General features: G+C 42.2%; 1 protein-coding gene across 8 annotated transcripts in view; it reads left to right on the forward strand.

Moving 5' to 3' along the window:
- Window positions 1-22,670, forward strand: part of SAMD12 (sterile alpha motif domain containing 12) — a 390,950-nt gene that overhangs the window by 228,839 nt on the left and 139,441 nt on the right. The window contains exon 6 of one of the 8 annotated variants that reach the window (XM_047728619.1): window positions 9,246-9,268. The exons of the other annotated variants lie outside the window; for them this stretch is intronic. Coding sequence (XP_047584575.1) covers window positions 9,246-9,253 — 8 coding nt within the window. The 3' untranslated portion in view covers window positions 9,254-9,268. Of the gene's footprint in view, window positions 1-9,245; window positions 9,269-22,670 lie in introns of those variants that run through there. 8 annotated transcript variants of the gene reach the window in all.

A 22,670-nucleotide genomic window follows, 5' to 3' on the forward strand; every position in this document is an offset into this window, starting at 1 on the left:
CTAGTGCTGTTTACAAAACTGAAAAATTATGAACAGCAATATGGAAAGAAACAAATAATTCTTCGTAAATTCATAAGCTACAATATAATGCAGTCATTAAAATTAAATCTTCCAGGAATACATGACAACATGGGGAAGTACTGGAAATAAAATAGAAGAAATAAAAAAATAAAAAAGAAGTGGGGGTGGGTCGGAAAGACCATGTAAAAATTTTTATTTACAGTATGAACCAAATTTCTTAAAAAGAACATATTTTTATATGTACACAGAAAAAGGGATGCCAGTGATTGTGCCAATGTTTTGATAATGGTTCTCTCTAGGTGGTGGGATTGTGGGTGATTTTAGTTGTTTTCTTTATATTTTTTATATTTTCCAAATTTTCTCATTTGAATCTGTATTATGGTTATAATCAGAAAATAATGCACATGTTTTAAGCTTCAGTCACATGCATCATTCTGCCAGGTTCTGGTTAGTGTCTTGAGGTTTTCTCTGCTCTTTTGTTTTCCTCCTGTGATGATATATAGAAAATGAGACCTAAACTCATCTCGTGTGCCTTAGACTCTTTTTTTTCCCTCTGCTACTGTCAGCCTGCAGTGTGTTTGCTTTGCAAAATCATTTTCTACAGCTTTCATTGCCCTAGATGCATAATATATAAGGTTTTTCCTGAGATAGTACTCAAGTCTATTAAGCTAAATATATGTTTGTGTTCTGGGAAGGTAATGCTAAGTTCAGCCTTTTCAATTCGGTTGTTGTCACTTTCTTTAGCTTGGAAAAGCTGTGCATTTTGCATTCTTTCATTCCACTCCCTTTAGGAGAGATCACGTTCACTAGCTCTTGGATATTCTGTCTGCACTCATATTACCTTTTTTATTGCTTGTCCTTTACATGTTAATGTTCAAACTCATTTCATGCCAGGCAGACTTCAGAAAATCTATAGCATTATTGAAGTGATGGTTTCTTTTTCTTTTTCTTTTTTTTTTTTTGAAGTGAAACAAAAAAATTGACAAGTTGTTTTTATGACTGATAATAGAAGTTCTAAAGACAGCTGGGGTAGGCTTAAAATATTTTGGGTCTGGGTTTGCTATAATAAAAAAAAGGAATACTGTTCCACCCAAGTAAGTGACTGGCCTAACAGATATATCATATGGAAATTATACCGTGGAGGTGATATGTGATTCAGTATTGAATATTTGATTCCTCAACTCTGCAAATATTAGTCAGTAGAAATAATGTGCTGAATAAGTCCAAACAAAGATTTTAGAACACTACTTAGCTTCTGGAAATCCCTGAACATGCTTCTAAAGGAAATAATAGCTAAGCCTACTTCTCCAACTTCCTGATGGCTGTTTTAAAACTGGTCTGTTAGTTCTGTACCAGTCATGTTCACACTGTTGGCCAGGAGCCCCATGACAGTAATAGGACTAAGATGGTCCCAAGGGGACTGGGGAAGTTCCTGCTGACTACTGTGGGTCATCTGAACACAGGGAACACGGAGTTTCTACCCTGATTTTTCTTACTCTCCTCCTTCCGGATGCTTACCCAGAGACAAAAAACTATGAGGTACTTTAAAAATGTGCATGTGGACTCAGTAAATACATTGGTTTATAGGCACTAACAATGAATCATGACCAAAAAAATCTTAAAACAGCTCATTATCTAAAGCCAGAACTATCCTTCAGTTAAAATGCTGGCCTCTGATTTCCCTTCTCTTATTCACAAGAGCCCTGTAACTACCTACATTTGCAAGAAACATAAGCCACGCCTGGCCCTGCTCTGAATGTTGTTCCCTTGGAGATCATTGAGGTGGTTTCTTCCTCCGTATAGCCTTGTGGTCTTCTGTGTCTTGTCCAGGAGGTGCCAGGATGTCAGTTTGGTGGGTTTGCTGGTTTGCGCGTTCCTGCAAGACAACTTGCCCCCATCTCCAGTTGTCTTGGGGAGAGCGGTACGGAGCTGGAATCCTCATCATTCTCTCCCGCTTGATTCATGAGAGATGAGAGAAAGGTTCCTTATGTAACACACAGCAGGGGTGCAAAATACCAAGTTAATGCATAACCGAGCATATGAGGGCATCTTTACCTTTTTTCTACAATATTTCCTACAATATTTGTAGGAAGAAAAAGACACCAAGGATACCAAAAGCTGACTGTATCTTATGTGGCTAATGCGTTTTAAATGTTATTGTATATACATCACTGCACATTGTGACAATTGTCACATCAAGTCCCGATAGTTACCCTACCGTGATCATTGCTGTTGTCAGCCCCAGCGTACATCTGGGGACCCGGGATGAAGAACCGAAGTAAGAGACCCAGAGTCAGACAGCTAGTAAAGAGCACAGCACAGGTCTGTCTGACTCCACCGGAAGCTTCTGTCCATTACGTTTCAGCACCTCGGATCCATCCGATGGGGCTAGTAATTCCTATTTCATGGTGGTGCTCTGATGGTTAAATGGAATTTTATGTGGAAACCATATAGCATAGTTTATGGCATGTTCTATGAAAAGGAGTTGACAGATTTTTTTTTTTCGTGGAAAGGGCCACATGGATGTATTTTAATCTTTAAGGGCCAGGCAGTATCTGTGACAAGTACGACATCATGTAAAAGCATCCACAGATAATCTTCAATGAATTGAAAAGAGCAGTACACCAATGAGACTTAATTTACAAGCATCGTTGGTAGGTCCTGGTTTGTGGACTCCTGTGTTATAAGGGCAAAAATGCAAACTTTTACCATCGTTATCAAGATTCTGTTTTTATTCTTAGTATCTTCCCTTTTGAGTTGTAAATGCTTCCCTCATCTCAGGAACATGATATATATATATATATATGATACATATACATATCACACTCCTGGGGTGTCCTTTTCAATGTCTTCCTTGGCTATAAGGATGTGGATAGTGTGAAAATGTACTCACAACTGTGAGGGTGGGGTTTCTTTGGGTAGTAGAAACCAGTATCCAAACTGGAGGATAAAGCAGATGAAGGCAATAAACGGCACCAAATGCCTTTTTAATGAGTGCCTACAAAGTGGGAAAAAAGAAGAAGAAGAAGACCACGATTGTTTACCAGGGCCGCTTAGAGCTCATTAAACATTAATGTTTCCCGAAGGACTTCTTCCATATTGTCCAAATATATGTGGCAATTTTTAGTTAAGAATTGCATGACCAAAGGACTTTCCTAGAGCTTCATCCTTTGGAAAGACACAAATTAGAAACACTACTTTCTAATCCAAGAAGACTTTCCAGAACCATGTGTCCAGATTGGGTATTTTAGTCCCGTCACCCCCACAGTGATACTTCAGCAACTGAAGTAGGCCATCTGATCTGAAATAGGCCATCTGGTCCACCACATTGCTTAAAGAAGGAAGTCTTTGTAGCACATAGCAATAGACTCTTTGAGAACATTTTTCCGATCTCATTTTATAGTTTTGGGCTCCAAGACCCAGAGAGGATTAGAGAATAGTTCATGGTTACACAGCTGGTTAGTAGCATAACTGAAACTAGATCCCTGTTCTCCTAATTCCCAAACCAGTGTTTTTTCTTCCTTATTGTTTTCAATTAAGGTTTAATTTATATACGGTAAATGCACCATTTTTAGTGTACAGCTCTACAGCTTTGGACAAAGGCATATAGTTGTGTAACCACCACCACAGTTAAGATATTAAATAAAAGGTCTGTAATTCCAAAAACTACTCTTCCTGGTTCCCCTTGGTTGTCAACCCTTTTCATTATCCCAGCCTCTGGCAACCACTGCTGTGTTTTCTGTCCCTTTAGTTTTGTCTTTTCCAGAACATCGTAAGTGGAATCAGAAAGTCTGACTTCTTTTATTTATTGTGATTCACAGAGACTTACCAGAATTGTGGTGTATATCACTAGTTCATTCATTTTAATTTCCTACTATTCCACTGAATAGATATCCCACAGTTGGATATACCACATTCTCCAGGTGAGGGACATCTGGGTTGTTTCCAGTTCTGTAAATACTAATAAAACTGTTATAAGCATTCATGTACTCGCTTTCATATAAACATGAGTTTTCACTTCATTGGCTGAGTATCTAGAAATTGCTGGGTTGTATCATAATTATATGATTATTTTCTTAAGAAACTGCCAGGCCAGTATTCTTAAGATAATAAAAGAAGAAGAACATGTTAGAGGCCGGCTTTCATACATACAAAAATATTGTAAGTGTTCTGAAAATTGTTCCATCTTTGTAGAAGTCTTACCTAGCACTTCCTTGAGCTACCACCATCTTAAGAGGCCCCAGTTTTCCTGCAAGTTTCTAGTAAATTGTCTCAAAATAAATCAAGGTCAAATATGTTTATAGTTCACTTGTTCATTTAACTAAATTTTTCTTAGCATCTCAGTTGTCATTAAGACATGTTTTCTTTACCAGGGTGCCTGGGTGGCTCAGTCAGTTAAGCATCTGCCTTCAACTCAGGTCATGATCTCGGGGTCCTAGGATCGAGCCCCACGTCGGGCTCTCTGCTGGGCAGTGTGCCTGCTTCTCCCTCCCCATCTGCCTGCTGCTCCCCCTGCTTGTGCTCACTCACTTTCTCCTTCTCTTTGTCAAATAAATAAATAAATAAGAAAGGAAGAAAGAAATGCTTTGTCTTTCTTCTGAGGAAGATAATTACAGTAATATTTCCAGCTCCTGGGAAAGAAAACTTGAGCCAGTCAGATTCCCTTTTATGCATATGTGAGGTATGTTTGATGGCCCCTTCTAATATCTTCCAAATTACACTCTTTGAACTTCCAGTCTTCTCTGTGTCTTTTTATTTAGTAGTGCCACTGGTGTTACAGATCTGGTGTTCACACGTGTATTCTCTTCAGGCTCAGCTCTTCTGCCTTGTCATTGGTTGACACTGAGCTTTACCTCCCTGGTGCTCACCTGTTTGCGTGAGCCTGACGTCTCGTTCTCCTCCTCTTTTTCCTATGGCTCCTTCTTTGATTAATTGCAAGCCCCCTTCCTCTCTCACTCCCTGAATGTTGTTGCCACTTGGGGAATGCATCCTCTTAGCTCTCCTCATTGTGCATGCTCTCTGGAGAATCTCACCCACTGTCATTGTTTTAACCATCCCCTCCTTCTCAGTGACTGTCAAATACATCTTAGACCACTATGAAGCTTCAGATCTTTAATCTCCCTAAAGGGCATGAACTCTGAATATTCTACCAATATCTCAAATTAAAAATGTTCTAAATCAACTCCATTGTCTTTCTCACCATCTCTCCAGCCCATTCTTCCCCCTGTGTTTCTTCTCAAGGTTAATGCCATTATTCATTCCATCACCTAATGTAGAAGGCTCAGAATTACCTGACCTGTGATTACTCCTTCTCCCTTAGCACCCCTATGTAATCAGTGACCATATCTTCTGAATTCTGCTTGTAAAATGGGTTTCCAGTCTTTTCCTGCCTCGTGACCATGCTAGCCACTGTTAAACCATTCCTGTTAAGCTCCTTCCCAGGCCATAAGAATAACATACTAGTTATTTGATCTCTAGTCTCCACCCTGTCCCATTCGTTCACCTTTAATTAACTTCCTACTTCTGTTTTTTTTTTTTTTAATATGTGCTGCCGAAGCAAGCACATCTTCCTACTTCTATTGCCAGACTTAATTTAAATATATTTCAGATGACATTATATCCCTCCTTAAAACATTTGATGGCTCCCAGCTGCCTACAGAATAAAATCCAAACTTTTCACCATTCCATAGAAAGCCAATCTGGGCATTTCATAGATGTATTAACTTTGGGCAAGTTAAGTTAATACATCTATGAATCTATGATTAAGATTCCTCAGTTGTAAAAATGGGAGGAAGACCTATTTCACAGAGTTGTTATGGATATGGTATAATAAAACTTATGGAAGGACCAATCTTGATGAGCTATCACCTCTTCTGAGAAGCCTTACCCCATCTCTCAGGCAGAACCAATCATTCTCTTTTCTTCATTAGTAAGTACTTTGTGCATACTAATAATTTATTTGTTACATAATATCTATTTAGTATCCATTTATTCTCCCATCCACTGGGCATCAGGTTCGGTGGTGTTAGGGATAGAAAGGAACACTCAGTCTAGCAATGAGGATAGACTGTGTATGCCCTTCTAGAAATACACAGATGTATAGTAATAAGAACTGGAACTTAGCCTCACCTGGGAATAGGTGGGACAAAGGAAGACTTGCCAAAGGTATAATACATGCACTAGATCTTGAATGACATAAGTTGTGAGAGATGGCTAAGGGCATGAGGCAGAAGGAAGAGCCTATAAGGCATGGTAGCGAGAGGTCTGTCCATCTCCCCTGTAGAACACAGACAGCCTCATTGTCTTCTGACTTTCCTTTGCTCTCCTACCTCCTAGCATAGTGCTTGGCAGAGAGTGGATCTTCCATTTATTTTCACTGATTTAAAATTAATTGTTCCCCTCTTTTTCTTATTTACTAAGTATTCTCAACTTCATTTTCTCAGAGCAATAAATGCAATATCAGTTTTTATGGATTCATAATTTTAAAAAAACGAGTAGCTACAGAGCCATTTGGCATTGTCCGTGAGCAAAATTGTGCAGAATCTCTTTTATTCTGTTGTAATCTTTTTGTATTATTTTGAAGGTGATGGCGTCTTATTTAAAGGTGATAATGATGGCTCTTAAATCAAAGACACCTGTCCCAAGGGCTCTTCAGTATACAAGCCACTCCTTCGTTGAGCTGTTTTCCCCACTATTTGCAATGTTAAATGATCTGAGAGATGCTCTCAAGCAATTAGAAATTGAGCCTTTTGTCCTAAGACCCAGGGAATTGCCTACCGGCTCATGGTAGTTGAGAATGTCAGAGCAGGAGTCTTACAGGACTTTGTGGTGATTATTCTTCTGCACGTGGGGTCTTTCATTACCACTTCCTCATCTGGTACTACTTGATTAGGAGCTGCCAACCACATGTCATTTCTAAGTTGCATCCAAGATAGCATTTCCTCAATCTGTTACCTTCTTGAGCTTTTCCCCAACACATTTCATCATCTCCGTTCCCTGTTATACAAATGGTAGGGCCAGGAATAGTTCTAATTTTGTCAAGTATTTGAGCCTTCAGAGAAATTCTCTTTGTCATAGTTTTATATATTTAAAGGCCTAAACATAGACTGTTTTCGGGGGGAGTGGGTATGGAGCTCCCACAAGAGTATGCCGGTAGGGGTTAGCATTGTGCCACGCCCACTCCAATTTCATTTTCATCGTGGGAGTTCGTTATGGCTGGGTCATTCAAAGAAGGTGTTTGCAGTGGGGCATCAAATGGACCTCTCTTATCTGCTGTGTTCTTCGTGGTAGAAAAAAATCTATTCCGACGGCCCCAGGGGTTCGTCTAACCAGTACAAGGGAGAAGTATCCACACATCATTTTTTTTTTAATTTGGACGTGTTCTTTCAGGAGTTATCCTTGCCTAACTTCTGCATAACTCCGTGTTTTTATGGCATTTTTCCATGCTGAGAAAGTAACTGTTAGGGACGCCAAATGTTTCGTGTCTGCCTCTGCAGAAATCACTAACCTCAGAATTCTTTACTGCTCACCTCTTTGCATTTCAGTGTTCTAGGTGAAATTAAAAATGTATTTGGGGGCACCTGGGTGGCTCATGGGTTAAAGCCTCTGCCTTCGGCTCAGATCACGATCTCAGGGTCCTGGGATCGAGCCCCGCATTGGGCTCTCTTCCCAGGGGGGGACCTGCTTCCCCCTCTCTCTGCCTGCCTCTCTGCCTACTTGTAATCTCTCTCTCTCTCTGTCAAATAAATAAATAAACTCTTTTAAAAAAATGTATTTGATACTTGTGTTGGGACAATTCAAGATGGCTATGCAATTGCATTCTTATTTCACCTTGTGATTTGACTATGAATTTGAAGGACCTTGAATGACTGATACTGTACTGATGTTTGTTTTCCACAATGGACACTGGGTTCCTTTCTTCAGGGTAAGGCTAGACCCTGCAATTTTGGTTCAGATCTCCTATGGTCTTCATTTAGCAAGGCAGTTGTAATAAGACAAGAGCATGTGGACCCGATGAGAGAAAATCAAAGCCATTTTCAGGGATGTACTGAGCTGCTCTGGCTTTTCTAGGACACAGAGAAATATACCATCTGCATACTTTAGAATTTCATTCCCCAATATATATTGCCTACTTTCTCTGTGGCCTTTTTCTTTGGGGCCACCAATTCTGAGTGCCTGGAGTAAAATTTTACAAGGGATAAGATTTTCAAGATTCTCATTTCTTCCATGTGTCTACCTGCCAATTCCAGAAGGCATCATATACGTAGTCTACACTGTGACTGCCCCAACCTTGTGCCCCTACCACAAGACAAAATCTCTCCTTCTCTGAAATAAGACCTTTTTTATTAGTATCCCTTTTTTAATCGCTTTATATAGGAGCAATTACACAGCTGCTCATTCAGTAATTCATCCAGAAAACATTTACTGAGATCCTACCATTTACCCAACGCTCGCTGCTGTGTGTTAGGGATACAGGGATGAATATAATAATCCTTGATGTCGAAGTGAAGTGAAAGAGACATAAAAGAGGTAAACATAGAATTCAAGGATCATGTAGATATGCCTCTAAACCAGAAAGAATATGTCAGGAAAGGTTCCAGGAGGCGGTGACCTCTAAACTGAGCCAGATACTTAGTTAGTGTATGTTAACTTTTGATTTAGTCATCAAGCAAATATAAAATTGCCAAGATGATCAGAGCCTCAGAGAGATATACCATGCTGTAAAACTTCTATTTACTAAAAAAAAAAAAAAATTTGTATTTACTGAGTTCCTGACCTTTCCTGGGTGTTGGTGAAATTCAGTAAGAGAGACATGGTTCTCAGATACACGGATTTCACATTTCCATGAGGAAGACATTTCCAACAAATAATCTTTGTAACGAGGTGAAAGGTGATAATGATGCTTTGGGAGTGAGTAAGCAGCAGGATTTCCCTGCCTCTGAGTGATCAGGACAATTTCCCTCAGGAGCTGTAGCAGAGAAGTAGGGCAGGTAGAGCTTAGGGACTATGGAAAGAATATGTCCCAGTTGGAGGGAACAGCCTGTTCCGTGGCCAACATTGAAGAAGGAGCTTGGTGCATCCCAGGAACATGCAGAAGGCCAGAAGGAAGGCTCACCTGGTTAGAAGGTGGAGAGAGTGGCAGGAGGGGACACAGTGGTGGGAAGTAAGATGGGAAAGGGTAAGGGAGGGGTGAAGTGAACACCTTCGGTGTTTACTCTCCTAAGGGATTTAGAGACAAGTGGGGGACCACTAAAGGATGAACCAGAGACCATCCTGATCAGCTTTGTATAACAAAAGAAGAGCAGATACATTGAAAAAGGATAAGACAAGAGGCCAGACTCCAATGAGGAAGCTCCCGCATTAATCTGTGCGAGAGATGCGGACAGCCAGAAGGTGGGTGGTGGCCAGTGGGAGTGGAGAGAAGTCAGCTCAAGAGACGAGGCAACCCATGATGAGAGAGTGAGCAACAGTGAAGAAGAGGACTGTAAAGGATCATCTTTCACATATCCGTACCACATTCTCCTCTCCTAAATCCATGCTCTCTGCAGCAGAATTTTCTTAGTGCTTCTTCACAACTCTAGATTCCTGGACCTGTGGAGTTAGGTTCTCCGGCCCAGGCATTAGTATTTTCCACAGCTTCACCCCCATATGACACTTATGCAGATGAAAGTGTGAATGGCACTGCCCAACGCTCTCCAGACCCCACATACACAGTGTATCAGGCACTCTGCCCCTTTCCCAGCATGAGTAGGGCTCTCTTGGGCTTAATGAATTTGCCTGCATTGACCAGGTAAACTCAGAGGAAGGCTTCAGCCCTTGGGATGAATGAGACTATGTCATATTAAAGCCCAAATTGGAGTGGAGCCCATCCGCACTCTCATCTTACCTTGCAGTTGATGCCCTCAAGGTCCAAGAAAGTGACCCACCTCCCCACATTCCCCAGAAGACCGCCACTGAAATCCTACTTCTCCCATTTCCCCAGGCAACATGAAATAGGTTCTCTTAGGTAGTCCCCTAGGGCAATAAGGAAGGTACTTTACACCAAGACTCCACCATTTCCTGCGTAAGGCAGGGGAAAGCCTGTGATGGTAGGACCTCCTCTAAAGATAGAAGGGGGAAGAAGAGAAAGAAAAGTGGTTCAGCTCCACAAGGAGCAATTTGGGATTCATATTTGAAACCATCGAGGTTTTGTAGAGTTTGGCAGTTGTTTCAAAATCATTAATATCTAACATCAGCATTAGATATTGTATTTCCATACAAAGGCACAAGTTACTAGATCTTCAATTTATTACACAAGGGAAGTCTGGAGCTAAGATTTGTTGTGCACCTATTTGCACATTTGGCATTTTGAATTCTATATTTAGCCCCCAGAATAATTTTGCAAGATGGATAACATGAGCCCCTTTCCATAAATGAAGAAACTTGGCCCAGAGAGCTGCAGTGCTCATTCAGGGTCACAGCGAATAAGTGTGACTATTAGTCAGGGTTCTCCAGAGACACAGAACCATTAGGGGATATAGGTACTTGATGTTTTAATTATAATATATATCCAGAAAGAGAGAGAGAGACTTATTGTAAGGAATTGGCTCTCACAATTATGGAGGCCTGGAAGTCCCAGGATCTATTGTCAGTGAGCTGAAGACACAGGAGAAGCCAGTGGTGGCCTAGTTTGAAAATCAGCAGGCTGAGCCAGTGTTTCAGTTCAAGTCCAAAGGCAGGGAAAAACCAATGCCCTCACTCAAAACAGGCATAAAGGATCCCCTTTTACTTGAAGGAGGGTCAGCCTTTTGTTCTTTTCAGGCCTTCAACTGATTGTATGAGGCCCACCAATACTGGAGAGAGCAATCTGTTTTACTCTGGCTACCCATTCAAATGTTAATCTCATCCCAGAACACCATCACAGACACACTCAAAATAATGTTTGGTCAAATGTATGAGTACCCTGTGGACTGGTCAAGTTGACACATAAAGCTATCACGGTGGGCAAAAAACCAGTGCTCTTTCCTGGTGACCTACCTGCCTGTTGTTAAGTCTCTCTGCTTTCAAAGATACATTTTTTTCTTTTACATAAAAAACTGTGACACTAATGTACTTTCTTTCATTCAGTTAGCCAACATGTAATACATCATTAGTTTCAGAAGTAACGTTAATCATTAGTTGTATGTAACACCCAGTGCTCATTATGTCACATACCCTCCTTAATGCCTGTCACCCAATAACTCCATGCCCCCCACCTCCCCTCCAGCAGCCTTCAGTTTTTTTCCTGTAGTTAAGAGTCTCTCATGGTTTGTCTCCCTCTCTGATTTCTTCCCGTTCCATTTTCCCTTCCTTCTCCTATGATCCTTTATGCTGTTTCTTATATTCCCCACAATTGAAACCATATGGTATTTATCTTTCTCTGATTGACTTATTTCACTCAGCACTATACCCTCCAGTTCCATTCATGTCGATATAAATGGTAAGACACCAGTGTACTTTTTAAAAAAAATTAATGCTTGAGGGGATGCCTGGGTAGCTCAGTTAGTTCAAAGTCCAACTCTTGATTTCGGCTCAGGTCATGATATCAGGGTCATGAGATCAAGCCCTACATCAGGCTGCCCAGTGGACTTGGAGCCTGCTTAAGAGTCTCTCTCCCTCTGCCTCCCCACCCCACTTCTCACAGTGCTCTCTCTTTCTCTCTTAAAAAAAAAAAAATTAATGCTTGAGACTATTTACATAAAAGGTTTCTCTTAATATCTTGCTTCTCACAGGTGGTTTTCACTCTCCATCCTCCATTTTCCATTATTCTGGGCTGCTAGGAATGGTATGTGTGTGGTTTTGCTAAGCTCTTCTTGTTACCCGAGATATTGGGACGCTAAGACATTTCTCTCCCAACTTGACTACACAATGAAGCAGACATGCCAGCCTAGCATTTCCTGATGCCCCGAATATCCTGAGTAGTCTGCATCTCTTACGATCAATGATACGAAATTTTGCTAGTTGCCATTTTAATTGATTTAATTGAAATTGATTCGACATAAATGAATGCACAGAAAATTATTAAGAGTGACCTGAAAGGTTTCAGGTGTCTGCTATGTAAAAGGTGATACGACTTTGGTGTGTACATCTGAAGGTTCACTCTTTCCACATTGTATCAGAAACACAGGTGTTTAACACTAAAAACTATTAAACTTTGAACATTGATAAAGGTAGTATGTGGGGATTCCAAAAATATATGAGAAGCGTTTGAGTATATGTTTTGGTTCATCCCGTTTCTACCACATTGGTTGGTTGTGATAGTTCATGTTGACTGTAAATTTTAGATAGATAGATATTTATCCTTCTAAGTATCAGGAAATTTGATTTTTCTTTTGTCATTTGATCATGACATGGAAAGGAGCAAAAGATGAAATAGTAACAACAAATTTCATTGACTTAGATTTGTATTGTTTTTTAAATTGATCCTCTCCTGAGACTTGACTCTTTATTTTGTTATACAGAGAGTTTTACTGTAATAGTGCTTTTGGTCTAGCAGGATTTGACATGTATTCAAGCATAAAGAAATGGTCTCTAATATCCTTTCTATTTCTAAAAGTTAAACATGCATTATCTTCTGGCTTCTCTCTCTCTCTCCTTCCATGTTTTTCCTCCCCAGTGTACTTCTCCACTGAAGACTGCTCAGCCCGCAGAAGAACTATTAGAAATTTATTAATTAAGGACCAGTTTCTGCTGCTTTGTCAGGGATAATCATTTGTTTTAGAGCTGATTTTCTGCTTTAATTAAATGAAAATGTCACTCAGTCAAATGAATTCATTTATATTTATTTATCCAGTTCTCCAGGCTTGAATTTCTTAGTAGGAACTTGGGCTCATCACATTTGCTCACATAATGAACTGAAAAATGTCTCTTTCAGCAATTTAAAAGGCTCACAAATGTTTACTCCTCCCAGTAGAAGCACTATATAAACAAAGCCGTGATTAACAAATGTGCGAATGGTTGTTTTCTTGTGTAGACATTTTCTAGGTGTGTATAGGGGAACATATTTGAGGATCTGTGTGTGCTAGAATAGGGTAGTGAGGAACCCGGCACCCAGACCCTTCTGACTTTAACAAATTGTCAAAGGCCATCCTTGAATCATCTGTGTGTCTTTATTTGCCTCTTCAAAGTGCTAATTGGGGGTGCAAGGCTTAAATGCTACCTAATCTTTCCTATTTTTTAAAGCATTACTTACTGACTATGGTCTACATATTTAATATTGTAATAGCATGTTAAAATGGAACAATCATATGTGTTCACCCATTCAACAACTTTTGAGTACCTACTGCATGCCAGGCTGGGTATTGGGACTCCATGATAAACAGTGTAACCCTTGAAACTGACGAGGGGAGTAGCTGCCAAAGTCTTTGTGGCACCAGCAAATCATGTTGTACTTCCAGAAGGCATAAACACTGGTGCTAAGGCTCTTTTCCGGAACGCATACTGAAGGGTGTCAATATTACCTTGAATTCTTTTCGGGAAAAAACAATGGCAGTTTAAGCAATTCTCTACCCTATTGGGAGGGCGGAAATGGGCCCACGTGGCTCGAGGAGACTTTGATTGAGACTTTCTGGTGATCGCACAGTCACAGACACAAATACCTTAATCACCCACCCTGTGCAAAATCCCTTTGGGTACAAAGAACATCTCTGAGGTATCATGCCCAAAAAATCGGTCCTGGGGAGTCCGGGTAGTTCAGTTGGTTAAGTTTTCAACTCATGGTTTCAGCTTAGGTCATGGTCTCAGGGGTGTGCGATGAAGCCCTGTGAGGGGATCTGCATTCAGTGGGGTTTGCTTGAGACTCTCTCTCTCCTTCTGCCCCTCCCTCTGCTCTCATGTACTCTCACTCACTCTCTCTGTCAAATAACAAACAAATCTTTTAAAAAATAAAATATACTAAAAAACTGTAGTCCTCATGTACACACTGCTCTTGTCTGTCCTGGGCTACAGGAAGGTTTTTAACTCCATCCGTTTGGTGGTGATGTTGTCTGTATGTTTGTTGCCTTAAATAATCTGGAGGCAACACCGAGTTTAAAGGCCTTGAAAGCTGAGTTCCCGATGCTCAAAGAGTTACTCCATAAAATAGGCACTCTTTTAATCTTTAAATAAGTCATCCTTTCATTTTCATCTCTGGGTCATAATAAGAGCTAAAATGATGATGGCTTAGCACATGCTGGGGGAGAAGCAGGTGTATGGGGAGTCAGGTGGGCTTCTGGGTTAGCCTGGCATTGGGATTAGGAAACACAAGTGCTTGACTTTCTTCATCCTTAAAATAGCTCCTGCTAGATTCTGAGTGCTGTGACAGTAAAGATAATGGAAATAACTATTACTTAGGCTCTAGGGAACCTATCCTATTTGAGCCCTGGGCTGAGAAAGAACAGGTTGAAAAAGGGTTGACTTCTTTGTCCCTTGATAGGGACGTTGAGCATGCTGACTCTGGCAGAAACCCCACCTCCCAAGTGGAAAGAAGAAGATAAAAAGGGTATCTCCAGAGGTAGGATGGCAGCCCCTCCCAGACCCTCGGAGGGTCTAGAGTATTTGAATGAACGCTTACTGAGGACTTATTATGTGCTAGCTACTGTACGAGACCCCAGACAGCCCCTGCCCTCAAGGAGCCTTCAGTCCGATGACTATTCCAAAAATTTAGACTTTTACCCAAATCTTACAAGAATCAGTTCAGAGACCCAGGACACGTAGTCCCACATGAGGCCAAGGTGAACAGCAACAGCAACAGTAATGACTGTCTCTTAGCATGTGCTCATTCCTGATCAGCACTGTCCTAAACACTCTGTCTGCACTGTCTATTTATCCTTACAACAACCTGTGAGGCAGCAGCTGTGAGTGTCCCTATTCAGATCAAAAACCTGATACACAGAACTGAAGGGACTTCTGAACCGGGTCCCCCAGTCTGAAAAGTGATGGAGTGAGGATTTGAGCCCCGGGGTTCTCCAAAGTGCATGGTCCTAGACCCCAGCGAGGTTTGTCGCTGTAACTCTGTGAGTGCTTTCATGGGATTGGGAAGAGCTGTCCCCACTGTCTAACGTCAGGGAAGTGACTCTGTAGGAGCTGTGAGGTGCTGCCCCCCCCAGAACTGTTCAGTTAGCACGGCCTTTTCTAGAGTTCTACCCACAGGCGATGAGGGCTGTGTGTGTGTCCCACAAAACTGTGTTAAGGGCTGTGAAGGAAGAATATAAAACGCAAGGAGATGCTCTAATTTAGCCTGGGGGATAACAGTTACATTTAAAGATAACAAGAGAAATGAGGGTTCTTAAGTGAAAACAGAGGATGAGCAAGCAGGCAGGCAGGTGGAAAAGTATGTGCTAAGCCCTGAGGCACAAAAGAGTCTGGCGTTACCTAAGAACTGAACAAAGACTGGGTGGGACCCCATAGCTCCAGAGAGAGTCCTGTGGCCTGGATGCAGCAAGGGACAGACCCACAGGGCCTCCACGTCACAGGAAGGATTTGGAATTAGAGTCAGGAAGTGCAGTGAGAGGCCATTCAAGGATTTTAAGCAGAGAAGTGAGGAGATCATATTTATGTTTTTAAAAGATCATGTTGATGGCTGTTTGGAGAATGGATTGGACGGGGTCAGAGATGGAACCGGGGAGGCCCGCCAGTGACTTTTGCTGGAATCCAGGTGGGAACAGGTGACAGTCACTACGGTGGCAGCCACGGAGATGATCGCTGCCGCATCTGCCCATAGGGGCCGCAGGGTGTGCCGACGGATTAGAGGTGGCCAAGAGCGGGAGAACCAAGGGTGAGTCAGGATTCCTGCTATGAGCTGCTACAGAGTGGGAGGGTCTGTGCTCAGGAGGAACCTGGAAGGGGGAGCATTAGGCAGAGAAATGAAGAGGTCAGACTGCCATGTTGTGTGGGCATGTTATGTTTGAACCGCTGGTGAAAGCACTTAGATGGGTATGACGGTCTCATGAGGGATCCTTCCTGAGCAGTAAACTGAGGAATTGTCCTAATGTGTGTCAGAGATGCCATGGGGGCGGTGCAGTTGCTTGGCCACTGAGCCTTCCTGACTTCGATTCACAACAGGTCTCGTTTAATGTCCAACAGGAAAGCTAGAGGGACAAGTGCCCAGTGCCCTGTGTCGGCTTCCTTCACTGAGCACTGAGCTGCCTGTCAGCTTCCATACACTTCCTGTGTGTCTTCTGATGGTTTGTTCAAACGAACATCAGAAAAGGCCGTGGGAGGGACAAGAATGATGACAAAACGGTGCTCTGACGTGTCACCAGGCCCCACCCTGGGCCAGGCTCCCCTTTTGCAACATCACCTCTGCCCAGGGTCCGGGGAACTATGACAAAGTGACCGAAAGCATGACCTTTGTAGAAAAATCGAAGTTGTTCCCCAGCTCTGTCCCTTACTATCTATCCAACTTTAGGCCGATGACTTATCCTTTCCGAAAGCAAGTTTTCTCCACTGTAAAATCAGAACAAAAATACCTAGCTCAGGGTTGCTGTGTGGATTAAAAGAGATTTTTGTGAAGTGATAATTAGCAGAGATCTAAATAAATGATAGATAGGAAGTGGGTCCATGACTAAGAGGACATCCTTGCCGGAGATTGGCTGAAATATGGATTTCATAAGGCTATTCCAATAAGTCAGACTGAATTTTTGTCAAATTCTGCAATCATCTCAAGGCAGAGAAATGAGGGAGGGCACTGTGTAGGATATATAGCTTTATCACTTCCATTAAATTGCTTTTGACAGAGGCCTGTTTTTCAACCAGAATCTCAGTCAAAAGTGTACCAATATCTAAAGACAATTATTCATTGTGAACAAGTCTAGAGGATGGTATGGAAGCTTTCATATATACCTGCGGATTGGGGTTCTTTTGATGACTTCATTTGATCAGACTATGTAGCTTGTTGAAGAATCATCCCTGATATTGTAGATAGGTTCTTCGTGCATGCATAGAGGGCATTGTCTGGGATTCCCGTGTTTTTGTGGGACTACAAGATTCCCTACCACCACTACCTGCCAGTTGTGGAGTGACACCCTTGTTTTATACTATGGCTTCGATTATTAATACTTCCTTGTGCTTGAATGTTCTACTGAGAAATAGTCATGGTCATTACCCAAGTGAGCAACTGTGTTTACAGAGTGTCTCTTATGTGCCCAGCACTGCTGGGACTCAGAATGAAGATGGCAGACTCTTCTTTGTTAGTCCTTATTATTCTTGACTCTGTACCTAGAGAACAATACCAGAGATTTACAATTTAATACTGTTTGGAATCCTACATGGTTAAGTGCTCTAGAACAATGCCATCCCATAGAACTTTCTGAAATGGAAATGGTCTTGGTCTGCACTGTTATGTCCAGTGGCCACCAGTCACATGTGGCTATTGAGGACTTGAAATGTGGGTAGTGTGACTAAGGAGCTGAATTTACAAATTTAATTTGAATTGACTTAAATTGATGTAGCCATTTGTGAATCCTAGCTCCCACAATTCTGAGGAGAGATGGTTGTGGCCTCCAAAAATTCAGGAAGGAAATAGAGCTTCAGGCAGAACTTAGAAGTAGGGAGGAAAGTAAAGGACACTCCATCGAGAGTAACAGCATGAGCAAAGGATGCAAGGAAGGGGAAAGCATGTGGTTTATGAACATTACACAGGCAAGGGAATTGAAGGAAATTCGATGAGAAAGACTTTCTGAAAATATCAGGAAAGAAGTTTCTAGAATCTAGACCGTTCCATCCATTTCATAAGTTCTGTGTGAGTATTTTGCCTGTGGTAAGCCTCCCATTTTTTAGAATGGGTTACATAGTGTTGATTTTGTTATACTTTTTATAGACGTTTAATCTCCACGGAGTTATACCACAGAATGTACTAGTTGGTCATTGACACTTTCCATACCTGTGAGATAGCAATCTAAAGACGCTTCAAGGAAGCATTGTTGCAGCAGAGGTTAAAGGTACCTATAAGGCTTGGGTCCCCCAGGGACTAGCAAGAACAGATGCTGTAGGGGTTGGAGAGCTGGAGCCACGCACGGAAGCAGGGTAGCTGTTGGAAGAACTCTGTGGAAAGATGCAGCCAGTGCCAGAAACACCAGGTCCAAGCGGGGAAGGAAGGAGAGAACAGTCAAACCTCTTGCCCGCTGCCTCCCACTGGTGCCTCACCAAACACAGCCAGAGACTGGACGGCAGGGGAATCACAGGTAGTTCAGTCCTTGGGGGTCAGCCTCTTATAGCAGAGATGGACAGAAAAGGCGAGAATGGATTGTGGGGAAAAGGAAGTATGAATAAATAGCATGGTTTTTTTTTTTTTTTTTTTAATGTTGAAAGAATAGTACCTTAGTTTGGGCTGCTAAAACAAAAACACCATAGTCTCTGGGTGGCTTAAACAACACAAATTTATTTCTCACAGTTTTTCGGGGTGCTGGGAAGTCTGAGATCACAGCACCAGCTGATTCTGTTTCTGGTGAAGACTCTCTTCCTGGTTTGTGGATAAGTACCTGTTTGCTGTGTCTTCCTGTGGTGGACAGAGAGAGACAGAAGCAAGCTCTCTCCTGTCTCACCTCCTAAGGACTCTAATCTCATCTCTGAGGACTTTACCCTCATAACCTAATTACCTCCCAAAGGCCACCTCCCCCTAACATCGTCACACTGGGGATTAGGGCTCCCGCAGGTGAATTTTGGGAAAACACAAACATTTAGTCAGTAGCTGATAGTAAAATGGAAACCCTATAAATATCTAGTATGTTGGTTAAATTATGACAAAATTGTATAATTGGAAAAAGTGTGCAATGTTGAAATTATATACAATGGCAAGAGAAAATCCTCACTAGATATTAAGTGAAAAAAAGAATATGAGTAGAGTGTATACAGGAAGATCCAAATCTTATTTGCTTATTTATTTTAGATTTCATTTATATGTTTTTTAAAGTAATCTCTGCACCCAACATGGGGCTCTTGCTCATAACCCTGAGATCAAAAGTCACATGTTCCACCGCGTGAGCTAGCCAGGCGCCCTCCCCCAAATGTTATTATTATCTTTTTTAATTTAATTTATTTATTTGAGAGATAGAGAGAGTGTGAGAGTGGAGAGGTCAGAGGGAGAGCAGACTCCCTGCCGAGCAGGGACCCCGATGTGGGACTCGATCCTGGGACTCCAAGATCATGACCTGAGCCGAAGGCAGCCACTTAACCAACTGAGCCACCCAGGCACCCCCCCCAATGTTATTTTTTGATAGTGTCTATACAGTAAAATATTAGTGGATATTATTCACACTCACTGGAGGAAAAAACAGAAAACTGGAAAGAAATGCACCCAAATTTTAGCAGTGGTATCTCTGCATGGTATCTCTGCATGGTGGTTGTTTTTTTTCTTCTTTGCATCCTCCTGGGCTCTCCCGACTTTCGAAGGCAACATAATTACTGTCTATTTCTGATCTGGAACAACGTTTCTGTTATTCTTGATCAGTTCGCAGGATAGATGGGCAAAGCCATACTCAGTAGAGATACGTGACCAAGCTCCTTTTTATCAGTCATTCAGTTAGCTTAAGCTTCATCGCGTATCCTTTTCTGCAGGAATGACAGGCACCTGAGCATTTCTTAACCTTAAACTGGGATGAGTCAATAAAATGCCCTTCTTCTAAAATATTCCACTGAGAAATTTCTAGGTCCTAGAGAATGGCCTGATTTTCCTATTCATGTTTTTATTCATTCATTTCTTCAATCAAACCTGGTTAGTTAATTCGGATCCCCACCAACCACCTTTCCTCATAATCTATTACATTTGGGTTTGTTACATATGAGTTTTTGGTGGCACTTCCGTTACTGAATTGACAGTCGAGTCATGGTTTATTGAAATTTGTAAGATGGAAGCATATTTCTTCAGAACCATGGTGACGGTGGCCAGGCTTTTTTTCAGAACCACCTAAGCATAGCCAGCTTTTCCTGCTCTTGTAAATTTCATCTTAAAAACAGCAATCCACCTGTTTCATGATCAAAAAACATTTCCCTCCACTGTCTTACTGATCTACAATCGTCCAACCTTGATGGACTCTTGTAAGCAGAATCGTCGCCAGTGATTTGATGAGTCCTCATTCTGGTTATCATTTCCGTAAATCCGCTCCCTCTCCGTGGCTTGCTTTTTAACCTCTAGCTGCTACCCAATTATTAGTTCTTGGATGGCTGCTTCTACAGCATCTCTCTAGCTCTTGCTCGTAGCCCATATTAATAATAATAAGCAGTTAGTAAATGTGCACGGCGCTAAGTGCTTGTAAGGATTATTGTTGATAACCCTAATTGAAATCATAGTTTTGTGTTGGCTAAGTTGAGATTCTCGGGGAGGCAAGGAACAGAAATCTGGAGGTGGCGTCAGCCAAACAATGAGACTTGGTGGGGTATTCATAATACCCAGACAGAAGTCTTTGACAGGACTTGAGAGCAGAGAGGCAGCGACAGCTCAGGAAGAACTGTGAAAGCCAGCAAGAATCCAGACAATAGACTGCGCCCTTGCTCTACTTCATTCTCTATACCACAGTAGCTTTGTGACTCAAATCACAGAATGGTGGGTGATTTCTTACCGCTCTCGAGTTTACTGACTATGGCTAGAGGGCTCAGAATGTCCTCGAGTGCGCTCTCAATCTCTCCTCTCTCTGCTTCCAATTATTTTCTGCCCCTCCTCATCCCAAATCCATAATCCCTAGACAGAGGAACCCTGGGTGGCCCAGCACGGATGCAGTCAGCAACAGCCAGCCGCAGGGGGTGGTGCTGCCCAGGGACAGCAGCCCCTGTGGCCACCGTGAGGCAGGCAGGCACCCGGAAAGGTGCTGATCTCAGTTACCACGTACTTGACGCCCTCATTGTACTTCATGACAATCACCGGATTAACATGTATGCGTTCATATAGAGAAGAAGCAGCATCTAGTGCATAAAGGTGGGGCTGTGGGAAAAGTGAGTTTTCAAGACTTCATTCCTACATAGCAAGAAAGAGTAGTTTTGTGTTTTCAGCTGAAGGGATTGTTACAGAGTAATGCAGGGAGATGATGGGGTATGATCAAAGGAACGGAAGTAAGTATCAGGACTAGCAACAACACCAGGGAAGTAAAACTAGCCCACAGGAGGCAAGCGGCTTTGCCGGACTGAAGATCCCTTCTTTTGGTGCCACATCGAAGAATCTGCTCTGCTCTGTCTAGACAGCAGCCCACACGTGTTTTATGAAGTTTGCATCCTGGAAAGAGAAAAAAGAAAAAAAAAAAAAAGATCTGTTTTATGGCAACCCAAATACAATTAGCTGTTCTGTGTGCGTCCTACTGCATCCAATGCCCAAATTGAAACAGATAGGTATTCACTGATAGATGTTTATAGAACACCCACTAAGCCTCGGGCACATCTTAGGCAGTGTGGTTATCAAACGAACCTTTCAGCGAGTGTTAGCGTTAGACAGACTGTGTGCGAGGCACTGGAGTTTGTGCTTCATGTTCTTTAACTCATTAAATTCTTACAACAGATACCATGAAGTCAGTTCTATAATTTCCATTTTATGCAGGAGAAAATTATACTCTGAAGGACTAACAATACAGTTGAGGTCACAAGGTTAGGGTTTGGAGAGGCTGGAGCTCAAGCCAGATCTCTCTGACTCCAAGATCCTTGGTTGGTTTCTTTCTTTCTTTCTTTCTTTCTTTCTTCCTTTTTTTTTTTTTTAAGTGTTTTGAGTTGTGTTGTCATGAGTTGTTCAATCTGTTTTATTGGTCATTTGAGGAACTGTGTAAGGGACACGCCTGCCCTGGCACAGATAGCTCCCAGGCTGTCTCTGGTATGGACCAGTGAATGGTTGGACCATGATGAGCCACCACGTGATGGAGTGAATACTATGACTGAGACCTCTAGACCAGAGGCCTCCACCATTTCCTAGCGAGGGCACCATGGGCAAGTTCTTTTTCTCTCTGAGCTTCACTGTCCTGCACCTGCGCAAATGAAGGGGGTAAAAAGAACTTTGTGGGTACTATGTGGAGTACAAAAGTCGATTGGCGTGAAGATCCTAAAGCAGTAGCAGGAACAAAGTCAGGGCTCCCACGCTGGTACCTCCTATTACTGACCACAGAGTGCAGCATCCTGTGAGAATTGGTACTGCCTGGGGGTGTCAGGCTCCTAGGATTCAGAGACAAAACAGGCTTTGATGTATTAGATGCTGCCAGGTGGGGAAGCAAATATTGGACACTTGAAGTGGAAGCATCTGTGAGCAAAGGCCTTTGTTTCTTCAACCACATTGATAGAGCCTACACAGGTGCCAAGCACCCAGCTCAATGTTAGTTTGGGACAGAGAGGCATGGTGCTGTGGAAATATATGGAATATTCTAGATCCTGACTTTGAAAAAGAGATGAAAATGGAAAATGGCCACAAGGAATCATCTGTGAGAACCGTTGTGGATGTGACAAGCCTAGGATTGTCTGAAGGAGATTGTCAGACTAATTTCTTCACCAAGCCCTTAAGAAATTCTTCATTTGATGGGACTCCTGGGTGGCTCAGTTGGTTAAGCGGCTGCCTTCAGCTCAGGTCATGATCCCAGCGTCCTGGGATCGAGTCCCACATCGGGCTCCTTGCTCAGCAGGGAGCCTGCTTCTCCCTCTGCCTCTGCCTACCTCTCTGTCTGCCTGTGCTCATGCTCTCTCTCTCTCTC

The sequence above is a fragment of the Lutra lutra genome, chromosome 4, assembly GCF_902655055.1.
Source record: "Lutra lutra chromosome 4, mLutLut1.2, whole genome shotgun sequence".
NCBI lineage: Eukaryota > Metazoa > Chordata > Mammalia > Carnivora > Mustelidae > Lutra > Lutra lutra.